The following is an 18250-nucleotide window of genomic DNA, read 5'->3' on the forward strand; positions in this document are numbered from 1 at the left end:
TCCCCAGACCCCCATAGCAGCCGCTGCAGGTAGACCTCAGAGAGGTGTTACACAGGGCTGCATCTCAATTCTCCAACACAGCCTCCTTTTCTAACAGTTGCAATACTCAATCACAGCAGGAAAAACAGCCCAGAGGTTGTCGGATCTTTAGCAGGTGAGGAGGGAAAAGGAAGTGTGTGTCTGTTAGAACAGTGGCTGTAACTGTGCAGAGGTAAACAAATAGATATTCTGGAGAGCGGCCATTATCTGTCATGGAGCGCTCATACAGGCTTGCCTTGTATTTATTGCCTACTTAATGGACTTGATTGTATTACTGAAGGTAAGAAGGGGAAAAAAATCCATTGCCAGCTCGAAGGTGCTTTCAGCATCCTGCAATTACCTTATGTAAATCCTGGTCTGGAATGTTGATCCACTGCTATTTAAAATGCATTGAATTTCCATGGAAAATGATCCACCCCTGCCGCTTGGAGCTCATTAATAACAACGACGGGCCGGGCCTGACATTTGGAATACTTACACGCTTACTTAACATTGCCATGCATGCAGGAACACAGCCTGGGCTGCCATGTGCTGCAGCTATGACAGCACATTTGGAAAAAAAAGGATGGCTTTGAATTAAAGCGCACCAGCAAATGAGTTATTCTGAGACTGGAACTAGTTCTCCTTCTTGCACATGTTGTTCTGCTTGTAAATGCTCACGCAATCGTTGATCATGCAGAGAGAGAGAGAGAGAGAGAGAGAGAGGTGAAGGAAGTGTGTGCAGGCCTCTTACTGAAAAATGGCTTCACCACTTCCTGGTTTTACAAGTGCATTAACAGGGCCAGTACACTAATAGAATTGATAATAGTAGTTAGTGTAAGAAACAGTCAACACAAAGAATATTAGGACATATTTTCTCACTTGCCTCTGGTAACGTATTGCATGCAGATGGTTGAGGGTTTTATGCATCAAGGTTTCCGATTACTCTCCGCCTCATACAATAGAGATAAATGAAATAACATTTCATGACCATTTTAAGGGCCAATGCATCATTTTTCCACATGAAAAGCTGGCTGCTTCCCACAAGGACTACAACAGAAGACGTAATAACAGTAGCCTATGTCTCCCATAGCTCTGGAGAAGCTTTTTAGTGACGACAAGGACATGACGCTGATGATGTCATGGGGGTTCATTTACATAAGGCTTGACACTTTCATCTTAAAAGTTTAAACCCTGAGTAAAATGGTTAAAGAAATGTAACTATTTTTTGGCGGAGTAAGTCCACACAGTCTTTTCTGATAACTCTCAAAACACAAGACCAACAGTATCTATAGGGACAATGACAACCAAGACGAGCTTTGCAACCAGATGAAAACACATTTCATCTGAATAAAGTTGCTATTTGCAGGTTTCTGAAATGAACTGAAGGCATGAAACACTTAGATTCAAGTTGATCATGTTGCATTTATTGATTCATAACAGCTCATCAGAGCCTCGTGGGCCCTCTGTAAATATATGGCCTGCTAACTGTTGCCTAAATCCTGATGGTATGTCAGCCCTGCTTAGCGTAAAGGGTTCAGACGTTTTTTCTGTAGGAGCTACGGGTGCTCATCTTTGGAGTGATGGTGCTCTGACGCGCAAACACACATTTGCGCACAGACGCACGCGCAAAGGGCAAACACACACTTGTTGTCCCATGACATATGAAAGGTATTCCTATGCTAAAAAGGTGGAATTTTCAGCTGAAGCCAAATGTACACGCCTACATGCACACTTCTGAATGCAAGATTAATCGTAACTGCGCTGGTGACAGGACCTGCGCGCACACACGCAGCAAACTTTACATTTTATTTGATGCGCACATTCACCATTAGATGCAAAAATATCAGACAAACTAAGCCATTCTATTTTAGGTGTGTAAATGAGTAACGCACAAAAATAAGCAGCCTACAAGAATTCAGAATCTGTGCCTCCAAATAGATTAAACCAACACACAGCATGTTGAGGAAAACGCGCACCTACTTTTGATGATAAACAAACCAGTCTGTTGTCATGGTTCAGGGTGAAGTCATCTACGTTTTTCTGCAGTCCAGAGCCCTTTTTTCTTTTGGTGTTGATCTCCAACGGTGCCAGGGTTTACAGGTGGACGGTCTCTGTTGCTGTTCATCAAATAGGTTGTGTAAAAACGCCCTCAAAGTGATGACTGCCTGTATGGATAGCAGGCCTATAATATCCCCAGCAATGCCAAAAATCCTCCGCAAAAGACGCGGGCAGGTCCCCTTCCTCTTCCCAATCCTCCAGCTTTTCTTTTATTGACTCATCATGGTGTTTCTAAATCTTTATCAGCCCAACAAACATCACCTGTACGAGCCTCACAGGTCATTGGGTCTCTGCACGGGGACGGTTATGGAACAAAACGATATTTACAATCTATGTGCCAAACAAGCGAAAGCTTGAAAAATTGCGCTCCAACTGGGAGGAAGTGTGTTAAGGTCAAAGTTCAATGCGTGCTGTTCCATTGGCTGAATTAAATCACTTGATTCGGCTTGGTATTTTTATCTTTAAAAACAACAACACTTTCTCTCTTGTTTTTCAAGTATTCATTACAACTTGAATGTATAGAACTCAGATGTAAAGAAATTGGAATTGGATAAGAAAATAAAATTAAAGCACAGAAATGTCTTTGGCTTTGGCCATCCTAATGGTAGCTTCAATATCCCCAAGCCCCTCCCTGACGCCGCCTAGAGGGTCAGTGCCACACTACAGCCACACCATCCTGCAGGACAGGGCCCCCACCGTGGTGAGATTGATGCACAGGAGGCAAAGGACCATTAGTTCTGTCAGACTGCATGTTTAGATGGAGGTTGGGTGGGAGATATGGGCAGAGGCTCTACAGCTGCTGAAGTTGTATATTAAGCTGTAAAACTAGTTAATGTGTCAAATGAAATATCACACGCATGCGGTGTCTCCCACACATACAACTGCTTTGATAGCATCTCAGGGAGGTAGCAGATTAACCGATGGTTTCTGGGCCCTAAATTAACTGCCTCTGAATGACACCAGTGAAAAATAGAGTAACAAACCTGAGGACGGTTATCCTCCGATTTATAACCCACAGCCTCATGGAGTGCTTAAGTGTCTTTTGGCTTATTATTTTTGCTTTAGAGCCTGCAACTTTTCTGTTTTGGTTCAGTCTTACCACTTATCAACCTTGCAGGCACCACTTAAAGACGTTTCTATATAAAAAAACAACGCTCTGTTACAACGACTGTGAATTCTCTGCTCTGAACCAACAGCAGACAGAAAAGTTAGTCTTTAGCTTGTGAACAGATTTGATCATTTAATGTTGCCCCAAAAATTGCTCCAGCAACTTTTTTGTAACATTTTAAGGATCATCTGATTTTATTTGTTAATAATGATATTTATTATGTTTTGAAAGCGCATCCTAAAAAGCATAGTTCCTCCACCTAAATTGTTCAATATTCACAAACTATGAATGTTAAATGAATGCTTTATAGTGACAAACCTGAAGATACATTTTCACCAAACTTTGCCGTTCCCTTAGATACACAAAGCATTTTAGCGTCTTTTGGCTTACTGTTTTGCCCAGAGTCTGCAACGTGACTGTTTTGGTTCAGTCTCATCACTCTTCTATCTTCTTCGCAGCCACCGCCAGCAGATGTTATCACACGAGAAAGATCTGAGAAGTTATCAAGTAATCGTTCATTTTTTTTACTCTGCAGTGAGGAATGGCGGACACCAGCTGACTCCTGATTTGTGAACATATCAGTTAGCACACAAAATAGAAGTTCTGAGCTGGTGGAGAGCACAGAGAGAGGAGAGTAAATATTAGACTAAGTTTTTATTCATCCCCCGGACAGAAGTACAACTCATGCAAACATTGGCTTTGATTCCTAAGTTTTTATTCTCCCCTAGACAGAAGCACAACTCCAAATGAATAAAATACCTCACTGTTTCTCTCTAAATTTGTAAGTCTGCAAACGTCGGCTTTGATTCCTTGAAGTTTTGATACTTGGGGAGTTTTGACTGTTTTCTAAAAGGAAGTTCCTGTTGTGTTTCATAATCACAAACTTACAGCTTCATCCCTCAGATACGCAGCCATTAGCTCACTGAACTGAGAGTAAAAAGCAGTGGCTAAAGTACAGGAGTCTTTACCACACAGTGGCTAAACCTCCCGATCATGTTGTTCCTCATCCAGCCACTCTGCCGACAGCCCACCTGCAAATGAAGCAGAGGGAAGCACTGAAGCCCCATAAATCTTTTATGCTCCATAATGGCTTGTTCACATTACCTGCCCACACCTCAGCCTCCAGTGAGTGGGTCTGGCCAGCGCTGAGCAGGCCTGGGAAAAGAAAAAAAAAACCCACCAGCATATGGAGCACTTCAAACACTCAGAGCCTCCCCGGGCCTAAGCTGTGGTCGCACCCATGAATTATAGAAATGATCTAATTGTTTTCTCATTTGGAAATAGTGGGGGCCCTCTTTCTCTGCGTCTCAGATTTAACGGCCTGTGGTTTCCAACGGGGCACATGATTCAGTGCTGCCTACCTCTGACACGTTTGTTGAATCCAAGGTGGTCCGTTCTGTCAAAACAGAGCCAGAGCCGAGGTGTAAGTCAAACCTGTTGCAGTAAATTAACACGTAGACGGGAGGGGGGTTTGATTTGTCTTCAAAGAGGAATGGTTGTGATCAGAGGAGGGAGGAGGGCATGTGGTAGTAAGTACACATAAAACAAAGCTGGGGATTGGATGAAAACCTCGACTCTGGGGCGTTAGTGCCAGAAAAATGAAAAAAATAAAAAAGATAGAAAGAAACAGTTTCAAAATGACCAAAGTGAAATACTCATGGGTAGTGGACATTACGAGGTACTTAGTCAACATTATGGGTCATTAAGTCAAATTTAAAAGCAAACCTAACAGAAGTCTAAAACATATTTAATGGAATCAAATCAGATGAAACACTGTTGACAATAGATCTTTTCTTACGGGCGACTGTGGCTCAGTTGGTAGAGTTGGTCGTCTCCCAACTGGAAGGTCGGGGGTTTGATCCCCAGCTCCTACAGCCACATGTCCAATGTGTCCTTAGGCAAGACAGTTAGCCCCATGTTTCTACTGCTGCTTGGTTGGCGGCATATGAATGTGTATCAATGGGATGAGCTACTTTTTAACTTTTTTTTATTTTTGGTCTTTTAATGCCTCTATTGTAGAGATCGGATAGTGGACAGAGTTGGAAATCAGGGAGAGAGAGTGGGGAACGACATGCGGGAAAGGAGTCAGAGGTAGAATCCGAACCTGGGCCGTCCACTTCGAGGACTCCAGCCAGGGATTTGTTACTTCTGATGGTCACTTTACATAATAACCTCTGCTATCAGTGTGTGAATGATGGGAAACAAGCTCAAGTCCATTTACCAGAGCGTTTTATTTCAATCATAGTTCTAAGAACAATCGTAATTCTTTGAATGCTGTAGTGTCAGTTCTGTCCCAGCATGAGATTGGGAGATGAACAGTGTTGGTGGTAAAGTGAAAACTTATTTTTTTACCAAAATCTGTCCAATCTGTTGAGAAGCTTGCAACAGTAACTTAAAAATAATGGAGCTGAACGTTAAGGGTTTAACTTTGGTATCTGCTTATACTCGCCCTGTTGACAGACACAGATGTATTATTATATTGCTAGTTTACCTAACTGCTGATACAGAGAAGTTTTTTTATTGGATAGAATTCCCCCGTTGGACAAACAGATTTATTTTCATGATCAAAAACGTGAAGAGAAACGATGTCAGTGTGGGAGGCTCACTCACCGGTAAGACGTGTTCCAGTGGTGTTTTTATATGGAGGGACTACAAGCAGCAATTTGGGTAAACCTGGAATCAGTGTGACTGACTCTCACAATTTGTGCATGTCTGATTTTAACCAAGAAATTAGACTTTGAGTTTTGTGAGTTCAGCTACAGCAGGATGTTTGAAGTGCAGCTTTGTAGGATCAAACAGACTGTAACTCTGGACAGAAGTCCCAAACAAGTGTAACCATTATCAGACCTCCAAGTCTAAACTATGATATCTTTGTTTCAGTTACTTTCAAAGATAGAAACATCACAACATACATGTAGAAGGTTAGAGACACAAAGTCAAACCTCTGACACACCATCATTATTTTCACTTCAGTCTCAATGTTGTGTTATGATGAACTGGTTTGCTTCTGCAGGTCAAACTTTAGACTGCTAACTTCTTAGGATTGGAGTCAAACTGATATGTTCTTACTTAAAGACACTTACTATGTTACCATAAAAAAATCTCTCGAGTTTGGTTTAAAAACTTGAATTCTCCAAAATTACATCAGAACATTTTTGTGTTAAATTATTTTTATTTTTTGTGACAGAAAGAGGTTTCTTTAAAGAGCTGCCACACACACACACACACACACACACACACAGCTGTAAAAACGAAGTGAAAGCTAAATAGAGGCTTTCGCTCGCTCAGTCCTGCCTGCAGCAAGCCGCTTCGCTCAGCACTCGACTCGCTCTGCCTTGTGCTTCTTAATCAAAACTGGCACCGCGGCAATTACCTAATTAGACATCAATTAATCCGCACCCTTCAGGTCTGCAGCCAAGTTTGACCTGAGGAGTAATGACGAAAAGGCCTTTCGAAGAACGAAGAAATCAGATTAATGGAGGCCGAGCCGCAGAGGTTGTGCTGCATTTGAGAAATCTCTGGAAATATAGTGCAAGTTCATTTCATAATTAACAGGTAGGAATATAATTGATTGAGACATGAAAGCTTAATCACTCAATTCAATAACCGGGATATCAGTTGAGTAGATTAATCCAATTCTGTAATTAAAGCCGAGGGAAAAGGTGAAGCATTAGAGTTGATTGAAGGTTAAACAGCAGACTCACCTTTCAGTCTTTGTCATCTCGAATCACTGTGACTACTTTCACTTCCTGACAAAGAAAAATACACACTTTGGATTCTGGAACATTTAGTTTCTCTTTTTTATTAGACGTAGCATTTTCACAAACAGCAGTTAGCCTGAAAATTACATTCAAAATGTGCAGCTGACCATGCGCAAACACTCCAGATACACCTTCAAACGAAAGTAACAGTCGATCGTGTGGTTGTTGTTTTTTTTCACAATATGTGTATTTCTTTATCTTTTATTTCAAATTTACAAAATCAAAATCAAAGCTTTCACTTGTTCACCATCAAAGCATACATACCTCAGTCACTAGAACACATTTCAACAGCTAGTTTCTGTACATATGCTCTGCAAGGTTGTTTTTTTTTTTTTAAAGGCTCTTCTTTGCATTCTAACACCCAAACGCTCCCAAACATCAAATCTTTGAAACTCTCTTTGTACCGTTTGCCTTCTCCAAATACTCTTTAATGTTAGCTTAGCGGAGAGAAACAAGCCAGGTAACAACTCATGTAAAAACTGGTAACAGTGCAGCTCCCACAAATCCACTTTGTTGTTTTCTTCCAGTTACACCAGGACCTTTGTGACGTTTCCCCACAAACACTGAAGTTCATAAAGGAGCACAGACGATGAACCCCAGCAGCTTAAACGAAGACTTTACCGAAAAGCACGAAGACTACACGACACACACGTTTGTACAAAGTGGCAAGACGAGGGTGCTTCTGCTCAGGTTTTATCCCATTAAGGTAAATTCATTCACACTCGCGCACACACATGCACACACACACACACACACACACACACACACACAGAGGTGTTTGTCCTCCATCATTCATGTCACAGGGTTAATGCTTAACACTGGTTGAAAGAGAGGTTGAGGACAGGGGGGGACGGGGGAGGGGACGGGGGATGAAGAGATGTGGGATTGTGGGAAGTTGGGAACACCATCTGTAACTCCAGTTCATCATCATCATCATCATCATCATCATCATCATGAAGTGCCAAAAGACAGTCTGTTAATATAACACTGATTATTTTCTCCATCTGATCCGACACCACACACGGCTGAAACATCAACAGACAAAAGCTCCACGACGCCGAAAAAAGAAAAAAAAAACCCATACAGTCCAGATTCAGCTCAAGCCTTCCGAGAGGTTGATGAGGTTGCCAGTTTTGACTTTTAATGCCACAAAAAAAAAAAAAAAAAAAAAAAAAAAGTCTGGTCGGCTTCACCAGGAGGCAAAAAAAAACATTGCCGCCGGTTCTGTTTAAGAGTTTGTATTACTGGCCACAGGGATCCAGTGCATGTGAAAACACCTGAATACTCAAAAGCCCACCAAATCACACGGACGTCATCACAGCATCACGTCATCACTCTGAAACAATGTCCACGGTCCGGCCCGCCACGCGCAGCACACATGATGGCTGAAAAAGCGGGTGGAATCTGTACACCTGTTTTAAACTCATCTGTAAGTGCAACATTTTTCCTAAACTGTCCCATCGATGAATGTAAATGTATTGATTTCTTTTTCTCCCCCGACTGCTTGGTCCACAGCAATGTTCAGCTCAGTCAAAGAAAAAGGGGGATAATGGAACAAGAAGCCAGCGTCCTCTTCTGAGCGGGCGCCTCTACCTGCCAAAGATGCTCTCGTACTCGAGCAGTATGAGCTCCACTATCTGGTTCTGGTACACCATGTGGACCGCGATGTTGCCCGTCTCGGTCTCGGGCCGCAGCAGCGTGGGTCCGAACACGATGGCCACGCTCTGGGTGGTCATACGGTTGGCCTCGCCGTGATCGATCACCCTTGAGTTGGGGGGAGAGAGCGAGAGAGCGAGAGAGAGAGAGGGAGAACATGAGGAGATGGAACGTGTCATAAATGCTTTTAGGTGAGTGTGTTTGTTTGACAATCCTTTGATTCAAAGCAGCTTCAGGCTTTCATCTAAAACCAAAATGAACGTCTTTTCACACATCTTCAGGGGGCTGGAGCTGCAGCCTGGCGACACACACTCTGTAACACCACAGAACGCTCCGGGCTAGAGTATAATAGCCTTTTTTTAAAAATAGAATCTACATCCTTGCATGCAGATGCACAAACAATAACATATTCATGGAAGAGAAAAAAAAAGAAGATTAAATCCGCCTGCTGATATACGTAGACCTCCATACACTGAATGTCACGCTATAAATTTCCTCAAGAAACACCACTTCATAGGTACTGAATTACAGCAAACACAGCGTCATATAAATGCAAATTGGAAAGCTCTGCAAATGTCATTGTGAACATATGATATTGCCACTGGCTGCAGTGGGCTAAGAATACGCGTTAAAGCTGGCTGCAGTTTGTGTTTGCCCACAGGCTGAGCGCGATGAGAAAGGTAAACACTCAGAGTCAAACGGCAGCCGGTATGACTACACCAAGACGCTACCATTTGTGATCGGAGTGCATGAAACCCAAGATAGACCATGTAGGGTTTAAGAGTTAATGAGAACACTCCAACCTGTGGTTGAGGTAGAGCCGACACACAGGTGGGTGCATGTACACCAACTCAATGGGTGCGCAATATGCTCAAGGGCTTCGGCACCCATCAAATAAATGTGAGCTGACCACGTCAAAAGAAGTCTGGTGATGATCAAATCAAGCATTGACATGATGGAAGGATTCTTCATTTTAACTGTCAGTGACTGTGACTTCACCAAGTACGTTTTCACAAACAAGGACTCCATTTTTGTGTTTTTGGTAAAAAATTTTAAAAAAAGAACAAAAAAGTTGAATATAAGAGGATGGATGGAGGAAGTGAGTGAGCGCCAGTACTCCTAATGTCGGGGTACGGCTGGGCAATTCATCCAGTTTCAATTTTAATTTCAATTTTGTCTTCCCACGTTCATGAAAATGAGATCATAGTGATTGATTGATTTATTATTGAGAAAGAAGATAGGCCCGCACTTTCTCAATTGCCGCAAAAAAAGGGATTTTAATGATCACATGTTTGGACCAGAGGTCTTCTTCAGGTGATCATTTTCACCTTTTTTAAATTATGTGTGCGGGTCTATCTTCTTTCTCAGTTTTGCTATTTTTGCACTGCCCCACTCCTACATGCTGTGCGTGTAACTATCTCTTTGTCTTTATTTTTTATTACCATATATTGTGATTTTTATATATTTATATTTTTGCCATTTATTTATTTTCATTTATTGATTGTTTTTTTAACGTGTTCAGAGTGTTAAAGTGTTAACGAAACAACGGGGCCATCACACGCATTGCAACCTCAGTAGAACAGGACATCACACATCCACTGAACATCCATGTTATTTAACCTGATGAAGGATTACAAGTAGGCTGAGGTAAGCAGCAGCTCACCTCGCAGCTTTTCTTTTTGTTTTATTTGCAGATATTTAATCTCCTGGAATAAAAAGCTGCCAAAGAAGAATAAAGGAAGCCTGAATTTAAAACAACACTGAGCACCGAGAAAATATCCAGAGGCAGCTCAGCACAACTCAGAGCCCCTCCTGATGTCCTGTGTCCGCCCCAAGAAGAGCGTTTTAAAAACACACTATTTAAATGTGAAACTGCTTCAGTCAGTGTTTTAACAGGTTGTGAAAGTCGGATCTCTTTGTTTCATAACATGGGAGACCTGTGTGCAGAGGTTTCCTCTTGGTTACAACAACAAGTAACACTAAAGGGTCAAGTTGAGACTTCAAAAGGTTTGGAAAGTTAACAGCCTGTCATGCTGTTGCTCCTGTATTATATCTGTGTACAGTAACACAGTAAAAAAGTTTCTAGCCGTCTTGACCTTACTGCTGATTTAGTCAACAGTCTTGTTAAGTTTCGGACCAATCAGAGGTTTCCCACAGTGATGAAATGTTTTTAAACCATAAACATGTCAACCCCATTTTTTTTTTCAATCAACTAAATACTCCAAACTAAATCAGAGCTAATAAAAAAATATCACTCAGGAAATACCAATTTAAAGGGGTCCTCAGGTCATGAATAAAGATATGATTCAAAGCACTCAATGCCTTTCACATTTCAAAGCAACATGTACACTTGAGTCTGTTCTCAGATAAAGAAGAGGGTAGAAATAAATGAAACAGCCATAAGTGCAAGTCAGGGCTACAGCGTTAAAATGTCAGAAATATCTTTCTTCTTAAAGAGTTTTTGATGTCTACGTTACCACGATGTGGTCCTTATATTGTGGGGGAGGGGGGGGGGGGGGGGGGAGTATTTGTTTATGGAAATGTTATCAAAAAGACGTAATAGTAAAGATGATAGATGAGAGTGTGAGTGAGCTGCTCTGGTGCTTCTCTTACCTCCTGAGGTGTTTGAACAGGACCTGCATTGTGTCGTGGTTCGGTTTTGGCAACTTCTTGATCAAATCTTTGATTGAATTCAATCGCTGCTTGTAGTCGGAGCTCTCTGAGGCAGAGGAACAGAGAGCCGGTCAGTGCATGCACATGAGCAGAGCCCCATCTTGTGGCGACATCAGGGAAACGCATGTGTTCAAAACACCTCATCAGGACATTATCTCCTGAGACAATAAATCATGCGGTTACTCACTGATGGCCTCGACGAAGTCATCGAAGGAGCCGTATGTGAAGAGCGGCTCGGGGAGCTCTCTGAAGAACATCTTGAGAGCTCCGGTGGTGACGTGGATGTCCTCCCACTTACTGTCGTTCAGGTCCAATGTCTCATCTGAGGGGATTGAACCCAAAAGACACATGGGTGATGGAGAAATGATGATATTACAAGAGTTCACTAGTATCAATGTATGTGTGTGCAGAATGAATGTGTGCTCCTTTGTGTGTGTGTTCAGCGCTGTTCGAGGTCGGACTCTTACCGTGATTTACAGCAAAGCGGAGCTTCTGGATCACAGCCAGGTTTCCACTCACTCTGTATAAACCGTCAATGCTTAGACCTGCAGGTAGAGGAGAGGCAGAGGGGTGAGCAGTGAGTGAAAGTAAAAGAACCGGAGGTCCTGACGTGCCGACCTGACAGCTGAAAACAACAGCCGAGTGATCAAACATGTTGCTTTTCTCTTTGTAAAAGACGCCAGTGAACAAAGTAAAAGTGTAACAGCCCAGATCGGGCTGAACATCAACATGTGGAAATGTTCTTCATGTGAGAGGAAAAGCTGAAACACTTTGAATCAACAAAGAGGGGATTATGCTTCGGTAATAACTAAGGCTTTGAAGAGGCAAAAACGTGATTACACTAAAGCATTCTTGTAACTTTGGACCTGATGTCCTCGGTGTGTTGTCTTTGAAATCTAATTTGTGTGTTTGGACTGAGACACATCTGCACAAATCTGATTGAAATCGCATTTGAAACAAACTCTGAAAGTGGCTAATCAGTTTAGTAAAAACTATATTTGATTGACTTTTTATTCAATCTGGCCTCAATTTGCAAAACAAAATGAGTCCCAATCAAGAGAAATACATCTGGATATGCCTCATTAAATCGGTTTAGGATGGCAGGTTAAAGATGGTGTGTTGGTTTAAAGTCATTTGGTGGAGCAGGCACTTCATGTGCAGAAGATATAATCTTCATCCCATTGGTCAGAGGATCATCTACAGGTTCTAACGCTACTCAGAACACTGTCTCTCCCCCTTTTCTCATCGCTCTGGTCATCACTGACCTATCACATAAAGGCAAAAAACACCACAAAATAATCTACATTAAAATAGATCACTGTAGATCGATATGGGATTTTGGGGGCTTTTATTATGACCAAAATTAGGGAGAAAACTATTCTGATACCGACATATCGGCCGATTTCTTTCATAGATCTGTCTTCGACCTTGAGAGATGCATAGATATAGATTTACACAGACATTTATTACGTTGATCCTCTAAATGTGTAAAGAAATATAATGAAGACAAGATTTTTTTTTTATACAGTTCAACAAAAATCTTTATTGGCTAGAATAACAACAGTGCACTGAAGAGTCATTTTTACCAAGAAATGAACAATTATAAAAATATATATAAAATGAATTAATCTTAAATGGAATAAACCTTGTCATATCGGCACATAGCAGAGATAAAATGAGCCGATACTGCTGGTCACGTGATGTGCTAATATCGGCCGGCCGATTAATCAGTCGGGCTCTATTATTAAACGGGTACGGGATGTTAAGGATGCAGTTTGATTTGATCAAATCTCGGGAGAACACTAATAAGTCACTATTGAGGTTTTAAAAAATCTTATTAGGAGTTGTTCTACGCAGAATTTAAATTGGCCTCTGACCTTTGATGAGATCTGATGTGACTCTTGGTCTGGATGGAAGTCACAGAGGTATAAATGCTCATGCTGTTGTATTTAATAATCGACTCAGATTAATGAAGTGTTTGTTGAATTCCAGTTCTTACATCAACTCAAGTTTCTCCAAAGAAAGAAACAATTAATGAGACTGGACTAATAAAAGGAACTGGATAAAAATGTTACTGTTACTACAGGATGGTGTTCTCATACCTGTGTTCTCCACGTGGTCGATGCACATTGTGACAAAGTTGGGCACTGATGTGTTCTCCCGCTGGCACAGACTGGTCAGACTGCAGCCAAACACCTGATCTGTGAAACACAGCGCACACACACATGACTTAGTTTCATCTGTCAGGTGGAAGGAGGACTACCTATAAACACACGGGGGAAACAAAGCTGCTGCCTGTGTTCTATTCAGTCTGAGTACCTTTGATGTATCCTTTGTCTCGCACAGCCTGATAGGTGGGTCGACGTGTGAGGAACTTCTTCAGCTTCAACCTGGTCTTCTTCTGGTCTGACGCGTCCATGCTCACAGAGTTCTTCATCACTGAAGAGGGCGGGAAGGATGTCACTGTCAGTGCACTTCTTCACAACTTACAATACACACAGTGTCATCAGATTAAAGAGACATTAACAGGCTTTGTTTGTGTCACCTCTGTTCTTCTTGGAGTCCCGCTGGTCCTTCTCTTTGTCCTGTTTCTCAGCTCCTGGAGACTCAGGCATGTCCTCCTCAATGGCCTCGTCTGACTCCCAGGCCTGGACCGGAGGAGACGCACATAAATGCTGTTAGCATTCAGATTGAAAGGAGATCTATTACACTGACTTTCACCATTAATTATGTCAGTCTGGGACACCTATTGAGTACCACTGTGAGATGTGTAGTTCAAAAACCTCCTTATTTATCTTATACTTGTATGCCAACCACTGTGCTCCATGCTTTGCTCTGATACGTCGGCCAAGTCTCATGGAGTTCACTTAAGAGCAGCAGGAAACTGCATCTGGGGATTGCGCCAACAACGGTGTATCTTGTGTTTAAAAACACTTTGCTGAGGTGTAGTAAGGACATCAGACATCGTAAAATTAAATAGATGTATTTAAAAGGATCAGCATAATGGATCTCCTTTAAATCCGGCCAGACTTAACATACTGTTATACTGTACTTTCAAAAAGAAGTCAAGCATTAGCATCCAGGTCTGGAAATTGAAGCCAAAGAAGAATCAATCTTATTCCTGGCCAGCAGGGGGCAACTCCACAGGTTGCAGGAGGAAGTCAGATTGTGTTGCAGGCGATGACAATTTGAGCCTACCCCTCCCTTGATTTTATGCCTCTATCAACATTTGTGCAAAATTTTAAAAGGTCACATAGTACACCCCTCAACAAGTTGAAATAAATCTCAGAGCTCCCAAAAACATGTCTGTGAAGTTTCTTGCTCAAACTCCACTACAATCCTGCCTATAGACCCCTCTATCTCAGCCCTGCTCAGAACAGAGAACGGTTTCTGTGTCTGTTTTTGAAACGCCCCCTCTCTGGAAGTGGATGTGGTTTCAGGTTTCTGGCATCATTCCCTATTGTTTCTAGTGGAAAGGCAGACGAAGAGGGCAGAACAAACACAAAGGGAAAATCTCACATTTTCTGAAAAGTGGAGCAGGCGAAAGACGGAGAGGATGGACTTTTCTCATAACTGGGGGGGGTTTGTAGACAGGCTAGGAACACATATTTGTTTGAAAAACTTGGTATTTTGCACAATATGTGACCTTTGATGTCTCATTCCCTGGCTCACACCTTCGATACAGAATGATGCTCATTTAGAAAGCTATGGTCCACTTTAGAGTAAAATAGACAATAAACCAGGCTATCCTTTATGGTCATGACTACCTGTGATTGACTGATTGAATAAACATCTATCAACAAGGGTATGGGTGCAACACTTTTGGCTTCAGAAACAAAAATGGCAATACAAAAACACCAGCTCCATGCTTCAAAACTCCCCAACACATTGTCATGGTTGTTGAGTTTATCGCTTTAAAAAAAATCCAACTAAGCATGTACCGGCCTGGGCACACTCCGAAGAGTGTATCCAGTTCCTGTTTTGGCAGGTGTTCATTTAACTCTTGGTGCATTTCATCCAGAAAACACCTGCACAGAATAGTTTTTTCCATCTTGGTCATAATCATCTATTTCAGCTCTGAGTTAAGTTTTCTTCGTGTAATGTGTGATTGAGAGAGAGCAGATGAAAGAAAGATTTATAAATCTAGGACGTCTCCTCACGTGTGTGTTGATGGTCTCTGTGAGGGCGCGGTACCAGTCGTTGATGACGCTGTCGATCTCTGACTGGATCAGGAGCTCTGTCCCCTGACGCGTCTTCAGCTGAGAGAGGGAAAGTCCGGATTACTCTTTAATGTATTCAAAATAAAACAGGTTGATCTACAGTGAAGCGGTGAGAGCAGGCAGGTCCACTGTGTCTGATACCTCGATGACGTGCTTCTTGCTCGACTTGTCCTTTGAGGCCCAGTCCACTGACCCCCCTCGCAGATCAACTGTGAACTCCGGCTTTGACTGGTTGCTGCCGAACTTCTGGAATAAAGGGAACAGTGAGTAACAGGAAAATTAAGAGGTTGTGTTTATGTTAGTTTAATATCAAAATGTTGGGGAACTACTTAGTTTCCAAGTTTTAGCTCGATGGCCTTATGTATCGAAAGCAGAGACAATACAATGCTGTCTGGTTACATCCTTCTACAGTGAGACTGTTATTTTAAAACTCTCCATGTAAACACACACATCTTAAAGGAGCAATATGTAAGATATCTACTGAATTTAATAATAAAATGACCTTACTATATGATCAGACAATAAGGAAACATGCTATGGTGAAGTGCTGGCTTCTCTGACAACAACGCAGCAGCCAGTATGTAGAGCTATTATTGTGGCAAAACTATTTGAAATGCTTACACAGATCCACAAATGTGTAAAGAGATCCACAAATGCTTGTTCTGATCTGCAAATATGTAGACCAATTGCAAAATGTGAAGTTATATAATAATGGCAGAAAAGTGAGCTTTTGCAATCGGTCTACATATTTGCAGATCAGAACGCACATTTGTGGATCTTTTTACACATTTGTGGATCTTTTCACACATTTGCAGATCTGTGTAAGCATTTCAAATAGTTTTGCCATAATAATAGCTCCATCCCAGCATGTCCTCCTTATAAGTTTAAATCCTGGTCCTGAGTGGTCTGTATTTGTTTAAACCAAAGAAGGGAGGCAGTTTTAAGACACCCCCACACGGCCGTTTTGGACGCTACTAGCCAGGCAAACCGCAAACCAACAGGTGTTGCAGCGATGGAAGCGAGCAAGTGGAGCTGGTTCAGATGTTACTGATTCTACCCGACTTAAAAAGCCTCTGCATGTTTCAAATGAGCTCCACGAGCAGAAACGGTGTGAAACTAGGATAAATATTGGAGATGCATTTGAAAAATGGAGAGAGTTTGGAGTAGAAAGGTTTCAAGATCGATGTGGAGCTGTCTAAACATGAAAGCGTCTATGTCTGTGACACTGCAACCGTTTGCACGTCGACTCTAGGGTAAAGACAGCTCTCTTTAATGTTTTGAATTTGGACTGCAGTACACTTTTTAAACGCTAGGTGTCAGAGTGACATATTGCTCCTTTAAATATTGTGTTAAAGAAAAGCAAAAAAACACTGTTAGTTGTTATTTATAGCATATGCACATTAATGAAGATGCTTTCAAGATTTTCAGACCCAAATTCTGCTGTTTAAAGACATCCATGGTCTTGCAGTCATGAACTCGGACTTTAGATAAGTCGCTGATATTGTTCCAGTTTCTCACATAGTTTAACATTTTCCAAATGACCTTGAGGACACGAGTTCACTGACAGAAACATGCATGGTTTGTGTCAAACTGAGGATTGTCTTTGCATCTCTCTCCAACATCAGAGATCATGTTTTCTTTGTTTAAAGGGAAAGCCGTGTGCTGCTGTACTAAAGCAGTTCAGTTGATGCAATTTGTTAATAAAAAAATGAGTGCAGCTTTAACATTTGGGTCCTGTTTCACACACACAAAAAAACAAAAACATTTCAAACGCAGAAGTGAATGAACGAATGACAGAAGAGCAGGAGCAGCAACACATGCAGAGAGAGAACGAGAGAGAGAGAGAGAGGACATACAGCAGCAGCCTGCACAGGCCTACAGTTCACATAGGAGACAGCAGGACGGGGCTTTACTGAACGCTTCCAGTTGCTAAGGAGAGTGAGGAGAAGCTCAGGGATGGAGCCGCTGCGGTAGTAAGACTTCAGGAAGGAAAGGTGAGGAGAGAAAAATGGAGAAAAGCAATAAACTAAGGATGGAGAAATTCCACAATACACGTGATGCCACAATGAAGACAGGAGGAGACTATGCAGAAATAAAGGAGAGAAACGACACATATGAATGAAAAGCTGAAAAAAGCTCAGAAGCTTTGCAGAATTGTTTGCCTCTTGGGGGGTGATGATGAGTGAGTTACATACCCAGCTGGTGCTGCCCCCCTGACCCTTTGCAAAGAGCAGCGAGGATCCCTGCAGCACCGTCCACGAGGAGGTCCAGTTCTTCCTGTTTGTCACATTAAAACACAGATATTAAGGGTCTGGGATCTTTTTTGATATTACTTTTTACACGGGCCGGTCCCATTCTTACCTGACTTTCTTTCCATTCTCTGTGATTTTGGTGACGTTGAGGACTCCACACTTCTCTGAAGGCTGAGGAGGAAGGAAAACACACACACACACACTGATAAGCATGAAAAAAACCACACACATCCAAATAACAAACACTGGGGATGGGTATCATTAGGATTTCATTTATACCTATATGGATATATACACTGATACTCATACTTGTTGATTCAGTTAAGGATACTTAAGTTGGTGCAAAAACGTGGACATGAGAAATGTGAAAAGATCTAACAGTGTTTTTTTGTTTTTATTTTTTTTTATCTGGAACTGTGGTTGATAATCGACCACAGCATCTGCAGGATTATCTGGAAACAAAGAATAGAAATGCTCAAACCCTAAGACCTTTTTTTCAAT

At 41.8% G+C, this 18250-nt stretch overlaps 1 protein-coding gene across 6 annotated transcripts in view; it reads right to left on the reverse strand.

The window, feature by feature from the left end:
• Positions 1 to 6965: 6965 nt before the first annotated feature.
• arhgap12b (Rho GTPase activating protein 12b) overlaps positions 6966 to 18250 on the reverse strand; it is a 69485-nt gene continuing 58200 nt past the window's right edge. For 2 of the 6 annotated variants that reach the window (XM_061064636.1, XM_061064634.1), the window contains 12 exons: positions 17859 to 17920; positions 17693 to 17774; positions 17354 to 17476; positions 15639 to 15743; positions 15438 to 15536; positions 13823 to 13925; positions 13597 to 13716; positions 13380 to 13478; positions 11745 to 11822; positions 11465 to 11599; positions 11218 to 11323; positions 6966 to 8712 (listed from right to left, as the gene is read on the reverse strand). In XM_061064636.1, coding sequence (XP_060920619.1) covers positions 8538 to 8712; positions 11218 to 11323; positions 11465 to 11599; positions 11745 to 11822; positions 13380 to 13478; positions 13597 to 13716; positions 13823 to 13925; positions 15438 to 15536; positions 15639 to 15743; positions 17354 to 17476; positions 17693 to 17774; positions 17859 to 17920 — 1287 coding nt within the window. In that variant the 3' untranslated portion in view covers positions 6966 to 8537. The remainder of the gene's footprint in view (positions 8713 to 11217; positions 11324 to 11464; positions 11600 to 11744; positions 11823 to 13379; positions 13479 to 13596; positions 13717 to 13822; positions 13926 to 15437; positions 15537 to 15638; positions 15744 to 17353; positions 17477 to 17692; positions 17775 to 17858; positions 17921 to 18250) is intronic. The other 4 variants (XM_061064639.1, XM_061064638.1, XM_061064635.1 and 1 more) reach the window with 3 other exon arrangements.

Source organism: Labrus mixtus, chromosome 19, assembly GCF_963584025.1.
Source record: "Labrus mixtus chromosome 19, fLabMix1.1, whole genome shotgun sequence".
In the NCBI taxonomy this organism is placed as follows: Eukaryota; Metazoa; Chordata; class Actinopteri; order Labriformes; family Labridae; genus Labrus; species Labrus mixtus.